This window comes from Haliotis cracherodii, unplaced genomic scaffold (assembly GCF_022045235.1).
Source record: "Haliotis cracherodii isolate W230 unplaced genomic scaffold, xgHalCrac1.p SCAF_18, whole genome shotgun sequence".
Classification (NCBI taxonomy): Eukaryota; Metazoa; Mollusca; class Gastropoda; order Lepetellida; family Haliotidae; genus Haliotis; species Haliotis cracherodii.
In genome coordinates, this window is record NW_027266273.1 from 27110861 (window position 1) to 27125583 (window position 14723).

Sequence of the window (14723 nt, forward strand, 5' to 3'; positions counted from 1 at the left end):
ACAGAACAAGCAACGCATGTAACAAACAGAAGCAACGTATGTAACAAACAGAAACAACGTATGTAACAAACAGAAGCAACGCATGTAACAAACAGAAGCAACGCATGTAACAAACAGAAGCAACGCATGTAACAAACAGAAGCAACGCATGTAACAAACAGAAGCAACGCATGTAACAAACATAACAAGCAACGCATGTAACAAACAGAAGCAACGTATGTAACAAACAGAACAAGCAACGCATGTAACAAACAGAACAAGCAACACATGTTTTTTGTTTGTTTGTTTGTTGTTTAACGCCGCACTCAGCAATATTCCAGCTATATGACGGCGGTCTGTAAAATAATCGAGTCTGGACCAGACAATCCAGTGATTGACATCATGAGCATCGATCCACGCAATTGGAGCAAAACATGTAACAAACAGAACAAGCAACACATGTAACAAAAATAGCAACACATGTAACAAAAAATAGCAACGCATGTAACAAACAAAAGCAACGCATGTTACAAACAGAAGCAACGCATGTAAAAAACAGAACAAGCAACACATGTAACAAAAATAACAAGCAACACATGTAACAAACATAACAAGCAACGTGTGTAACAAACAGAACAAGCAACACATGTAACAAACATAACAAGCAACACATGTAACAAACATAACAAGAAACACATGTAACAAACATAACAAGAAACACATGTAACAAACAGAACAAGCAATGTGTGTAAAGCGTTCGTTGTTTCGTTCGTCACGCAGACCCACGGGTTCGATTCCCAATATGTGTAAAATGTGTGAAGCCCATTTCTGTTGGTCCCCGCCGAGCTATTGCTGGAATATTTCTATAAGCGGCGCAAAACGCATCTCACTCACTGACTAGTGTCAAAAGTTCCTGTACCTCGTCGTTGAGTATTGGGATCTCCAGCCACGCCTTTGCTTCTCCCTCTCCAAACTCGAGCCTGGTCACTGCGGCTGAATAATCACGGTGCACCCTGGCGCTGCCAACCTCATACTTCACAGCCAGGGGAAGGGGGTCGGTGTCAAATGGTCCCCTCCATATTGGGATCTTAGCTGTTTCGTTTTCAGAGACGGAAATGCTTCTAGGCACTCGCAACTTCAGGAGGTCACCTGAACAAGGAAGGGTGTGTTGTAATTTTCTATTTGATCATCGCATTTTTACAGATTTTATTTGAGGATTTACATATATGCATCGACACGACCTTTGTATAATTCGCGTGCAAGACTACAGCTCGATAAGAACGTACCTTCGCTAAACTCGTCATCACTGATGCAAACTGTCACTCCGAGTGTGTTAAGGCCTGGAGCTTCAATTAACACTTGGAAACTTTCCTCTTCTTCTTGATCCTGTCATTTTATGCACATTATTTTAATTGTTAATGTTCCTTGAATGATTATGTTAGTTATAGCGTGTTATTGTCAAAATTAACATAGATTCGACATGGATCATTTCAATGTGCAGTTGATGTAGATACAGTATGGCAATTGTTGCATCATGACTCACCCCATCAATCGCAATGCCAATGGTGATGAAGGTGCCCCGGCCCGGGGGGGTCACAGTGACGGTGTGTGACGAGAGGGCAGTGAAGTCTCCAGGGGAGGTAGCCGTGGCATCCACTGTATTGATGGTCAGTGTCACAGGGGCCGTCAAGTTCCCAGTTATCCGAACTGGAATGGCCACTTGACCGTCCTCTTCCCACACACAGGAAAATTCGTCAAACAGGGACGATAATTGTGGAAAGGATTTAGCTGAAATCATTAGATATCTGCTCGTAGCAACACATCAACTCAGAGATAGGAATATCATGTTCAGCGTGCTACATCGACAGACTGGACGATCAGACCAGTTGTTTGTTAAAATGTAACCGATGACCGCAACCGAGACAAGGGGTGTGGGGGACGGAGGTGGGGTTGGGTGGGGGACGGAGGTGGGGATGGGGTGGGGGTAAGGGGATGAGGATGCTTTTCTTCTTGCTGATCTCTTTCTCTATCTCGTACACTTTGGACAAAGGTATATCGATGATCTGACTTCGTTCGATTACTATCCACTTCCCTTCCACTGATTTATCCGACTGAACTAGAAATAAAGGAGACCAGTGAGACCGCCTCATTCGTTTCATATTCAGATCTATGCATAAAGATTCAGAGTGACAAACACTCACCACAAGACTAGAGGGATGACTTCAACTTTCTAATAGCCAACTTTCACTTCATTTCGAGAAGTATTCCAGCAGCTACAGCCTTTAGAGTCTAAGTTTCACATCTTTTGAGGTTCAATCGACCATTCTGTTTCTCCCAAGATTTCGAATATCGCCATACGTTGTTTGGACAGGATTTAACTTTCAAGGCCTCGGTAATATTTTATGGTAGATATGTGTAGGACATTTTCAAATTAGGCTCATCAGTGACAAATGTGATGTTTGATGCAAATCCCTATTTTCGACCCTACACATGCCCATACGGTTGGAATGGTAAAGCTTATGAATATGGAAAGGGTTTTGTCGCTTGTATTCATTTTGTTGAGGTACGGTCATGTTCTGTGAAGCTCCGATATCTGGGTTACTCCCAATGAAATACATTTACTGCATACATGGTACTCTTAAACTCTATTAAGCAATATCACAGTGGGGGACATCTGAAATGGTCTTCATACATTGCACCCATGTGGGGAATCGGACCCAGGTCTTTAGCGGGAAAAGCGACCCCTTTAACTATTGGGCTACCCCACCGCTCTTGATAATGATAAATACGAAGCACTGACGATGCATTTAGCACTATTGCAGGCAATAACATTATATTTGGACGACACCTCATGTTATGTCAGTTTAATATAGTTGGAGCATGGGAGGTAACCTTATAATGTGTACGTTTCTGGTAAACGTGAATACACGTAGCAACGAAGTTTTTTGTCCAAAGTCAACTGAGGTCGAACATCAATCTCATTAAAATCAGATGGAAGTTCTCGCTGCCGCTAAACAAAGATCTGAGGACATCCCATTACGGATCAGGTCCGAATGACCTTTCGCGAACTTTGACCGAACACTGAAAGGACTAACGAGAAGTCGACATCAGCCAATAAGAAAGCAGCTTTCTCGAGCTTCACGGCACTCGTTTCAACCTGGCGACTTCCATTTCAGATTACACTTGAAAAAAATGTTGACACAGTTCTCGATTAAAATTTTGAAAACTAAACAAAGCGAACGAATGTCTATTATATGGCTGAGATTGTATGGCAGTGAATCCCACGTACTATGCAACGCCTCCTGCGTTCAAATGTTTATCCCACGGAAGCGAGAGAAAGACGATAATTTTGACGGAATCAGTCGTACGGGCCGTAACTGTCGTTCGGAATACACAGTATCTACGTTTTCGAGGTTGCGTGATAAGAAAACACATTCCGACTGTCACTTTCATGATCTGGTAAGCGACGCTTTGATTGGTCGGATGAAAGGTCGTTCTGATGTGACCCGTAATGAGATGCCCTCAGATCTTTGTTTAGTGATAGCGAGAACTAAGATCTGATTTTAATGAGATTGGGTCGAACATTGTAATAGCAACAGAAACATATATTTGACAGAGGTAAAGTCATGAATTGTTTGCTCACCCATGAATAATACTGAATACATGTCAAAAAGGCAAAAATAACCGTAATCAACTGATTACTGAAACATGATTATAATTATGCTGATATACTAATATAGACATTGGTGAACACAACAAAGCACTCGTCAAGACGCAATAAGGGAGCTTCAAACAGTTTCAAGTTAAATATGTATGCGTGTTAGATCACACATCGACTCTCCATCACTCAGCCGTACATCTCTAATGAGAAAAGAGATTAACACGCCATTTCATCATCACTTGTATCGAGAGCACCAGCCTTACAAGCCCGAATGTTTATATGTTACAAGATAACAGTTCACATCTTTCTTCATGGTTTGTATAGATCAGGGAAACAATACTACACTTTAAATAAAAATGATAATAGGCCATTTATATTGCGCATATTTCCACACCACACAGGGACATGCTTAAGCGCTATTATTACCCCGGTTTAGGGATCTGTGTGCACTCAACAATCATTCTCGGGTCCCTGGGGAGTATACACCCCAGACTGCCTGTTGACGCTGGAAGGTTATCAACTCATCTCATCCTACCGGGTACCCATTCACTGCTGGGTGAACAGAGGCACATTTCGAACAGAGTCGCTTGCCCACGGAGACGCCACATGTGCTACATGTGCTTCAGTGTGGGTCAGGACCGCAGTCCTAGAAAATCTCAGGAGTCAAGCTGCTGAACGCGGTCACCCATCCGTGGACGCTCTGCGACCGACGTTTCTTAACGTCAGCTGATTTGTGACCTGTGCGCTGGTCACAGGACCACGTGCCACCACGTATCTTTAAATCTTTACAACAGAATACGAAGGTGGGTCGTTGAGTTCAAAACAGCCAATCGCATGATAAATCATTGTATGATCCTAGTTACTGTTAATTCTGGGTATCTTAACACTGCAGGTGGATGATCAGGGTTGACGATACACAATGGGTCTCTGAACGCAATGCAGTGTGTCGAGGTTAGGTGTAGGTTGTAATTATACCTCTACAAAAATGCATTACGCTTGCAAATTATATAACTCCTATATCTTACCGTCATGGTCGATTTCCTCGTCCGAAATACAAACAGTGAGCTCGAGCTTGTTGAAGTTGGGCGCTTCAATTGTCACATTGAATGTTTCCTCTTCCTCGGGATCCTGGGAGGTAAGAAGGTGCAGCTTGACACTCAAAACTGGAACGTTTCTTTTCAGCATGTATTACGTTCGCGGGCAGCTCATGTAATAAGTCATGGCAAGATAAACATTTGACACTCCGTAGTTTGAATAATAGATATGTCTCAGTTGATGTGTCTTGGTTGGTCTGACTTGGTTTGATGTGTCTTTGTTTATGTGTCTTAGATGGTGTGTCTTAGTTAATGTGTCTTGGTTCATGTGTCTTGGTTAATGTGTCTTGGTTAATGTGTCTTGGGTAATGTGTCTTGGTTGATGTGTCTTGGTTGATGTGTCTTAGTTTAAGTGTCTAAGTTGATGAGTCTTGGTTGATGTGTCTTGGTTAATGTGTCTTGGTTGATGTGTCTTGGTTGATGTGTCTTGGTTAATGTGTCTTAGTTGATGTGTCTTGGTTAATGTGTCTTGGTTGATGTGTCGTGGTTGATGTGTCTTAGTTTAAGTGTCTAAGTTGATGTGTCTTGGTTAATGTGTCTTGGTTGATGAGTCTTGGTTGATGTGTCTTGGTTAATGTGTCTTAGTTGATGTGGCTTGGTTAATGTGTCTTAGTTGATGTATCTTGGTTGATGTGTCTTGGTTGATGAGTCTTGGTTGATGTGTCTTGGTTGATGTGTCTTGGTTGATGTGTCTTAGTTGCTGTGTCTTGGTTGATGTGTCTTGGTTGATGTGTCTTGGTTGATGTGTCTTAGTTAATGTGTCTTGGTTGATGAGTCCTGGTTGATGTGTCTTGGTTGATGTGTCTTGGTTGATGTTTCTTGGTTGATGAGTCTTTGTTGATATGTCTTAGTTAATGTGTCTTAATTGATGAGTCTTGGTTAATGTGTCTGGGTTTACGTGTCTTGGTTGATGTTTCTTGGTTGATATGTCTTAGTTGATGTATCTTGGTTGATGTGTCTTTGTTGATGTGTCTTGGTTGATGAATCTTTGTTGATGTGTCTTAGTTGATGTGTCTTAGTTGATGTGTCTTGGTTGATGTGTCTTAGTTGATGTGTCTTAGTTAATGTGTCTTGGTTGATGAGTCTTGGTTGATGAGTCTTACTTAATGTGTCTTGGTTGATGAGTCTTAGTTGATGAGTCTTACTTAATGTGTCTTGGTTAATGTGTCTTGGTTGATGTGTTTTGGTTTATGTGTCTTGGTTAATGTGTCTTGGTTGATGTGTCTTAGTTGATGTGTCTTGGTTGATGTGTCTTGGTTGATGTGTCTTTGTTAATGTGTCTTGGTTGATGTGTCTTGGTTCATTTGTTTTAGTTGATGTGTCTTGGTTTATGTGTCTTGGTTGGTGTGTCTTTGTTGATGTGTCTTGGTTAATGTGTCTTGGTTGATGTGTCGTGGTTGATGTTTCTTAGTTTAAGTGTTTAAGTTGATGTGTCTTAGTTGATGTGTCTTAGTTGATGTGTCTTGGTTGATGTGTCTTAGTTGATGTGTCTTAGTTAATGTGTCTTGGTTGATGAGTCTTACTTAATGTGTCTTGGTTGATGAGTCTTAGTTGATGAGTCTTACTTAAAGTGTCTTGGTTAATGTGTCTTGGTTGATGTGTTTTGGTTTATGTGTCTTGGTTAATGTGTCTTGGTTGATATGTCTTAGTTGATGTGTCTTGGTTGATGAGTCTTTGTTGATGTGTCTTTGTTGATGTGTCTTGGTTGATGTGTCTTGGTTGATGTGTCTTGGTTGATGTGTCTTGGTTGATGAGTCTTTGTTGATGTGTCTTTGTTGATGTGTCTTAGTTGATGTGTCTTAGTTAATGTGTCTTGGTTGATGAGTCTTGGTTGATGTGTCTTGGTTGATGAGTCTTTGTTGATGTGTCTTAGTTGATGTGTCTTGGTTGATGTGTCTTGGTTGATGTGTTTGGTTGACGTGTCTTAGTTTATGTGTCTAAGCTGATGTGTCTTCGTTGATGTGTCATGGTTGATGTGAGAAAACAATTCTCACTCACTCACTCACTCATTTGATGTGTCTCAGTTGATGTGTTTTGTTTATGTGTCATGGTTGATGTGTCTTGGTTCATTTGTTTTAGTTGATGTGTCTCAGTTGATGTGTCTTGGTTTATGTGTCTTGGTTGGTGTGTCTTTGTTGATGTGTATTGGGTTATGTGTCTTGGTTAATGTGTCTTAGTCGATGTGTCTTGGTTGGTGTGTCTTGGTTGATTTACTAGTTGATGTGGGGATATTAATATAATTGTAATGTAAACCAAAGTTAAATAATTCTGATATTGGTAGATATATACGACTCACCCCATCAATCGCAATGTCAATGGTGATGAAGGTGCCCCGGCCCGGAGGGGTCACAGTGACGGTGTGTGACGAGAGGGCAGTGAAGTCTCCAGGGGAGGTAGCCGTGGCATCCACTGTATTGATGGTCAGTGTCACAGGGGCCGTCAAGTTCCCAGTTATCCGAACTGGAATGGCCACTTGACCGTCCTCTTCCCACACACAGGAAGACTCGTCAAACAGGTAGGACAATTGTGGATTCGACACCACTGAAATTATTCAAGGATTGACTGTTGATTTATTCTGGTTCACTGCGGTATGACTCGAAACACCGATGTGTAAACTTTAGAATCAGCGAGTCTCTTCATGTAAACTGTATGAATCAGCGAGTCTCTTCATGTACAATATAAGGTACATGTATGTTATATTTCGTGGACATTGATTAAGGTAAAGTGTTGTAGCATTATGAAGGGATAACACCTACAAGTATATGCTGTGCATGAAATTAAGACTGCTTATATGCAAGGGCCCTTCTCGAATTGGATCATGTTTGAACCTATAGCTACGATGAAGATAGTGCTCAAAATAATATAATAAACCTTACAGAGAGGCCACAATTCTCCCCGAAATTGTTTGATGCATCCGATCGGTTAATTCATTTTCATAATATATATAATTAAGTTGATAGAAGTTGCGTCACGCATACTTTGATGACCACGTCCGTGATATTGACTCCAACCATTTGATATATATGTACTTATCAAGTGGAATTGTAACATTTCGCGAATGATATGATGAATAGATTAATAACATCGATCAAGAGTTAACATTTACACGTCGTTCATAATTGTACTTAAAACTTTCATTAAAGTTTCATTCTTATTCTTAAGAGTAAATAGATAAAAAGAAGAGCACACGTGTAGCAGGTGTGCAAGCACTCATTTAGTCACTGTGGATATCTGATCAATATCACATTCAAGCACAACAAATTTTATTCTCATCAACAATATTTTAGAATTCATATCAGTGGCCATTTGACTGGTGCCAGTACAATACAATATGAATCTATAGAGTATAGGTGACAAAATACGAACAGCCTCGGCTAACTGAAGGGCCCTGGCAGAAAAAAAAGAATACGTAAGGAAATAATTAACCTTTGGCGTAAAAGAAATTGTTCAATTATATGCCAATTCTACCCCGGATCTTCACTGGTCTGTTAACTTATTAACAGTGTTATCAATGACAAGGGGGAATTAATATCAGCTGGGAAGGCTATTTATTTCAGATGAACAAAGAAACTTTTATGAAAAGTTATATTCTTTAAGTTGTAAAGTAACAAATGAAAATATTGATATATTTGATAACATTTATACACCCACACATATTCCTGCAAGGGCTGAAAATACTGATGGCGATATAACTATGGATGAAATAGAACATGTTTTTAAGTCCATAAACAAAAGCCCAGGAATAGATTGTTTCCAAATAGAATTTTTCAATTGTTTCTGGAAGGATCTTCAAATTTGGGTTTGTTGATGCATAATGATGTTCAGGCAAAACAGTTAAGTTAAACAATTTAGAGAGGCATTATCACATGTATAGCCCAAGCCAACTAAAACAGGCAGTTGTTAACAACTTGTCCAATTTCCTTGCTAAACTCTGTGTATAGTATTGGGTACTTGTATAGCAAAATAGAACTAAAACGTCATTAAATACACTTATTCATGAAGATCAAACAGGTTTTATACCAGGAAGATGCATCAGTGAGAACACTAGACACAATATCTTGTTTGAAACAAAGTTACAAGGAAAACAGGGTCAGGATTAGGAAAAAAAAGATTTTACACTGTTTCCAAAGAATGTATAATTTTGACAGACTTTGGACCCAATATGGAAAATGGATCAAAGTACTAATTAATAATGCCTCATCATGTGTTATACAAACCGGTCTTTTGTCGTTTTTTTGTTTTATAATGAAAGGGAATGTAGACAATGATATAAGTTTTCTCCCTACCTATTCCTCTTTGTAGTTGCGATCTTAGGAATAATGATGCGTAACAACAGTGAAATATAAACAATTATACTGAAAAACTTTGAACATAAGCTTGGACAACATGTTGATGATACAGAATAATTTCTAGATGGAACTGAAGAAAGTTTAAGAGCAGCTATTAATGTCCTCATTGGTTTCAATGAAATGTCTCGTTTAAGAATAAAGTAAATATAACTAAATCCATTAAGATATGCTCAATGGTAAGTAGAAACATTGCTTTATGCCAGGACTTAAAACTTGAGTGACATTATGGGGATTAAAGCTCAATCCTTACTTAAATAACCTTTGGGTAATTAACACACGACAAAGACAAGAAAACATTCAAAGAAATTTGACATTGATAGAAAAGGTAACTGTTGTTAAAACTTTGGATCTTTCATCACTGGTGCATATATATTCACTTTACTTCGAAACCCCCAAAAGGAATTCATTGATGAGTTAACAATATGTTTTGTTACTTCATCTGGAATGACAAGCGAGAAATAAAAAAAAAAGAACGAACAACACTTATTAGAAAATATGAAGAAGTAGGATACTGGATGGTAGATATTAACATATTCATTAACTCATTTACAATTATAAATAATAAGTATCTTCAAAATAAACACAACACAAATCCTAGTACCTGTCTGGTTACAGAAGTAATTCTGCTTGGCGCTCATATAGAAAATCACATAAATATTATCAAGCCTGTTTGGATGGATGTATTGTCTGCATGGGGAATGTTTTAAAGACAAAATAAAACCGATTTCGCAGATATTGATCAAGTGCCATCTGAACCTCTTTGGATCAATCATTAATTCCCAGTTGGTAATTTCGTCATAAGACATTGGAATATTAATGGTAATAAGTCCATCAGGGACCTGTGTATTGATCAATGATATGTGCCATTTAGTGAACTTAAGAACACCGACAAAATTAGAGGTACAATTCTTAATTATCATCGGTTTATTTTTCAATAAGACCTAAAGAGTGGAAAGATACTATTAGGCATAATTCTTTGATATTACATAACCATTATCTCAACATATCATTGGTGGATTTACTCTCAGCACAACAAACTACCTAGATCCAAACAAACTTAGTAGTGTAATAAGTGAAAAGCGGCAAAATATCTTTGGTATTGCAATTGCCTGGGAACATTCTTTTAAACAATATATAAAAAATCTACAAATGACATAAATTGATTGATTTCCAATTTGAATACAACCATAGTTCTGGATTCATGTTTATTGGGAATGTAATGGGGTCATAACTTTCTGGATGAAACATAACGACTATATTGAAGGGGATATAATATTGACGAAATATACAGTTTTAATTGGCGGAAATAATACGGCCTTATGAACCACTTTACTTGCTGGTAAAAAAAAATATTCATGAATCAAGTATTTAAAAAAAGTTTAAACATTTATTAAGATAGTATGTGATATATTCAAGACAGAAAGATTTATTAAGATTTATAAACTGAACGAAATTGGTCAAGATTATTAAATGTATTTTCTTAATGCACGCCCATGTTACTCATACTTTTGTCAAACTTTGTAATATTATGTATGTCATCACCTTATACCAAGTGATTTGAGTGAATAAAAATAAAAATGTGAAAAATAGTATGATTCGATATGTAAGATAATGCCCGCCTCCAAGATATGCTTTGTCAATCACAATGATCACTCAAACAAGCGAAGTGGTACAAACATATCAATTCATTTACGAACCAAACAAACACGGCACATGTACACATCCCTCTTGATTTCGGACCGCCTCCGTGGTCTAGAAGGAAGCAGAGAGCGGAAGGTCCGGGGTTCGATACCCGGCCGCGTAAGACTAAAAGACTATAAAATATGATTCTTGTTGTTACCCTGTCTGGCGCTCCGCATTAAGGGGCTCAAACAAGGACTGGTCGGCTCGGAGTCAGTATACTGTGTCTGAGTGGGGTATTCATGTTAAACTGCGGCATGGTATCTCAGTGAGCTAGCACTCTAACGAACTAAAGTACTCACGGAAATGAAAAGAAAACTGTTTTTCTCAATTTAAAAATCGACACAAAGTGTTACGTAGCTGTAAATACGAAATGACAAAACAACTCGAAAAGTACTAGTCTGGATTTGCTAGTTTGATCTCAGTGAACAATACAAAATGTACTTTACAGGAGGTAATTTGTCGGCACTTTCAACATTCAAAATAAAATAACATCCAAATTGACATAGCAGAAACAGACTATAGGCATTATGCACCTGTTCTCACCTGTCGTCAAGGTGTCATAGGTCACCTTGATCTACTTACACCTGGTTATGCCCTGTTTCACAATAGTCTGTTTTATTCACATTTTTACACACTTTTACGTGTAAAAAGGCATAAAAACATTTGATACGCTGTATTTGTGCCACGGCCCAATTAGTACTAATTAAGTTGTTTGAATATTTACATATTTTGTATATTAACTGCATTTATTTAAGATCTTAGGTCGAAAAAACAGGGTTTTTTTCATTTCCGTGAGTACTTTAGTACAAGCAGCCACACACACACGTCGCTTTATAATTATATATAAGTGCAATAATCTTGGACGCGATGTTAAACCCCCTTTTAACCTCACCTCATAATTCCGACTTTTACGACTTCGAGAGTTGACACTTGAACAGTATTTCAGTTATTTCACGGCATGTCAGTTACAAGTACTTCATAGTATCTGGCACACCTAAGTTGGATAACTTTTGCCCAATCCCGTTGACCATATATGTCAATAAAATATGTTTAAAACAAAACACACCGCATTTCAGCGTCGTGAGCTGCGGAGACAGATACACGTGTACACATACGTACCTTCACAGGTGAGCCATGATACCAGCAGCACGACTAACGCTCTTCTCAACACACCAAGCAACATGTCCAAGGTTGAGGTCGTTCGAATGTGACTGTACTTTCAAACAAAAAGAAATCTAAGGACAATTATTTGTTCAATATTCAAGAGTAGGTCATCATCGTGTCCATTATGACATATGCTCTTCGAAATCGACGGTAGTTGGGTGAGCGTTGTTAATACTAACTTACCTGGTTCTCTCATCAAGCGAGCGTGACAACAGGACAAGACTGTTGATACTTTCTGCGTCACAATTTAGCCTAGACTGGCGCCAGTCTCTGTTCCCAAATACAGGCTTCTAGAACAAATCTTGGTACAAATTCTTCGTTACTACTGGTTTAAATTCTTTTCCAACCCTCTGAACCTATATGCCAGTCTCGATGTAACAATGTAGCAATTGTTTACGGCATTGTACGACATTTATCACATAATGTTTAGGAAACTAGAGACGAACATAGTCCTATTTAGGATTCAAGGCTCACATTAAATTGCAAACAAAGCGGACTGTATACATGCAGCAACAATGACACGTCAACGCCAGATAATATCTAGTCTCGCTTATCCTTCGGAACTGATTCCAATGTGCGTCAAGAGCCCAATAGTGGTTACAAGGATATGAAAGTATCACTGAACATCAGTGATGACACCGGGTGCTCGCGAAGAGGGTAGGCATGTCCTGCCCTACCGGTAACACGAAGTGTATAAGTAAGTGTTGTGTTGCCTGCCACCACACAGCAGTACTCCTGCCATGCGACGGCGGCCTAAACACAAACCAGACAATCCAGTGATGGACCACAATCTAGTCACACGTTTGCGTATTTACTGATTTTTTTCAAACTAAAAACAACATCTTATTCTTGAATTACGTCTGCTGTTTACAAGTGCAGAGATTCTGCATCTTAAAAGTAAAGAAAAAACGTTTAAGAATTATTTTTGTTTTGGAACACGGTTGGTTTGGGTGGGGTAAGTTTTCATGTCTCGGCTCAAACATTTTGCAGTTAAATCAGCATAACTGATAATGCTAATGAGCTTATGATGAAACTCGGTGACTTAAGACCAGAAACATCGACCCAGTTCAAGTAAATATAAAACGTCAACGCCAGAAATAACCAGTCTCGATTATCCGACGAGTTGGGAGTAAAAGGCAATCTAGCTTTGATAGGAAGATGTAATAACATTGACTCTCGTCCGACTCTGGTCTATAAGAAATATATGATAAGATTGACTCTCGTGTATGAGTGAGTGAGTGAGTTTGGTTTAACACCGCTTTTAACAGTATTCCAGTTATATCAGGGCATGCCAGCCCAATGTGGGAGGAAAGCCCGAAGAGATGCAGGTCTAAGACGTTTACCACTTTGGTGAAACCCACGAGTACGGGTATGGTGCTGACAAACCTAGAAACATAATCGGGGCGAACCGGGATTCGAACCCACAATCATAGGTTTCTGGCGTGCCCAAAGGACGCAACTCTGCATAGCGAATGGTGGCGCCTTAGTCGACTGGGCCACCTGTGACCCCCTCGTGTGTGGGGATTATGTAATAAATGACTCTAGTATACTCTACCATAACGTTGACTGCTATAACGTAACTGTAAGGCTATTACGACACAGAAGTCAACGTGAAAACAAAATACTGTCGAGTAGTGAGCGAGGGAAGTGTCTTTAATGCCGCCTAGAAATAGCGCATGTCAGGGACATTCACCACTTCAGTGAAACTCACAAGCAAGGGCATGGTCCAGGGCCCCGTTCCTCAAAGCGTTCTTATCGCTACGATGATCGTAAGCCTATGTTGAAGTATGGGAGTTACAATCATCTTAGTGCTAAGATCGCTTTGAGGAACGGGGCCCTGGAAACCAATCATCACAATTAGGGCGAATTTAAAATTCGATCCCAAAATCTAAGGATCCTGATACTCCTAGGGGACGCAACTCAATGCGGCACGTGAAGCCCCTACGTCGCGAGCGACCCCTCACATGCAAACCACAGCCGCAGATCAAAGATGCGTCGAATTTTTCCCATCAACATAAGCTGTGATATTTGTAAACCACGATTGAAATAATTTCTAAAAAGCGATACCTTTTGACTGTAATGATATCCGAACATTAACGGTCGTGTCATCCTCACACAATCTGTACCCGTCAGTCAGAAAGGGAGACGCCATATCTCTGAGTAATGTGTCTAGAATGAATACCTTAATGGGTTAAAAGATACGATCTGCCTCCGCTGTGAGTCAGCGACTGCAACTGGGGAGCCCCGGTGTGAATACATGGACGTTGTCACGCGGGTTTGACTTCATACAACTCCTGAAGTCTTCCTATAAGGCTTTGTTAAACAAGCTCAGAGAAGGGCGTCATCTCCATGGCAAAGAAAAGTGAATTTCTTCCATCCTTTGTCATAATAATGTCGTTATATAAATCAGCCGATGCAGAGAGCTATTCACTGAATCTTAGACTCGAATACTGCTATAAGGGCCTTTGTGTATTTGTGTCTTGACTAAAAGTATCTTTTGTATTCTTGTCAGGTGATATTTGAGGCAGGTTCGTCATAAACACTGCCACTTAAATAGACGAAAGCTCATCTCAAATTGCTCGTGCACTTCACTCAGAGTAACGCCCATCTCGCGTTGTTCGTGCCCTTCATGTGACGACAAACTTTCCATAAGACTGTATGACAAAGGGGATGTTCCTAACTATAATCAACTTCATCTTTTTGTTTGTCAATATTCCAGTAGCACTAGACTGTGGCGTCTACAGTTCACAACGTTTGACGTACAATCAAAAAGCATCGTAGGACTCGTGTGGT

General features: G+C 39.5%; 1 protein-coding gene across 2 annotated transcripts in view; it reads right to left on the reverse strand.

Annotated features, from left to right (window-relative positions):
- Positions 1-14082, reverse strand: part of LOC139465947 (adhesion G-protein coupled receptor V1-like) — a 47875-nt gene extending 33793 nt beyond the window's left edge. The window contains exons 1-7 of one of the 2 annotated variants that reach the window (XM_071247957.1): positions 13998-14082; positions 11886-11982; positions 7031-7275; positions 4666-4768; positions 1523-1767; positions 1266-1365; positions 899-1128 (exon numbers count right to left, since the gene is read on the reverse strand). In XM_071247957.1, the coding sequence (XP_071104058.1) occupies positions 899-1128; positions 1266-1365; positions 1523-1767; positions 4666-4768; positions 7031-7275; positions 11886-11982; positions 13998-14039 (1062 nt within the window). In that variant the 5' untranslated portion in view covers positions 14040-14082. Of the gene's footprint in view, positions 1-898; positions 1129-1265; positions 1366-1522; positions 1768-4665; positions 4769-7030; positions 7276-11885; positions 11983-12113; positions 12188-13997 lie in introns of those variants that run through there. The other variant, XM_071247958.1, reaches the window with a different exon arrangement.
- Positions 14083-14723: the final 641 nt, after the last annotated feature.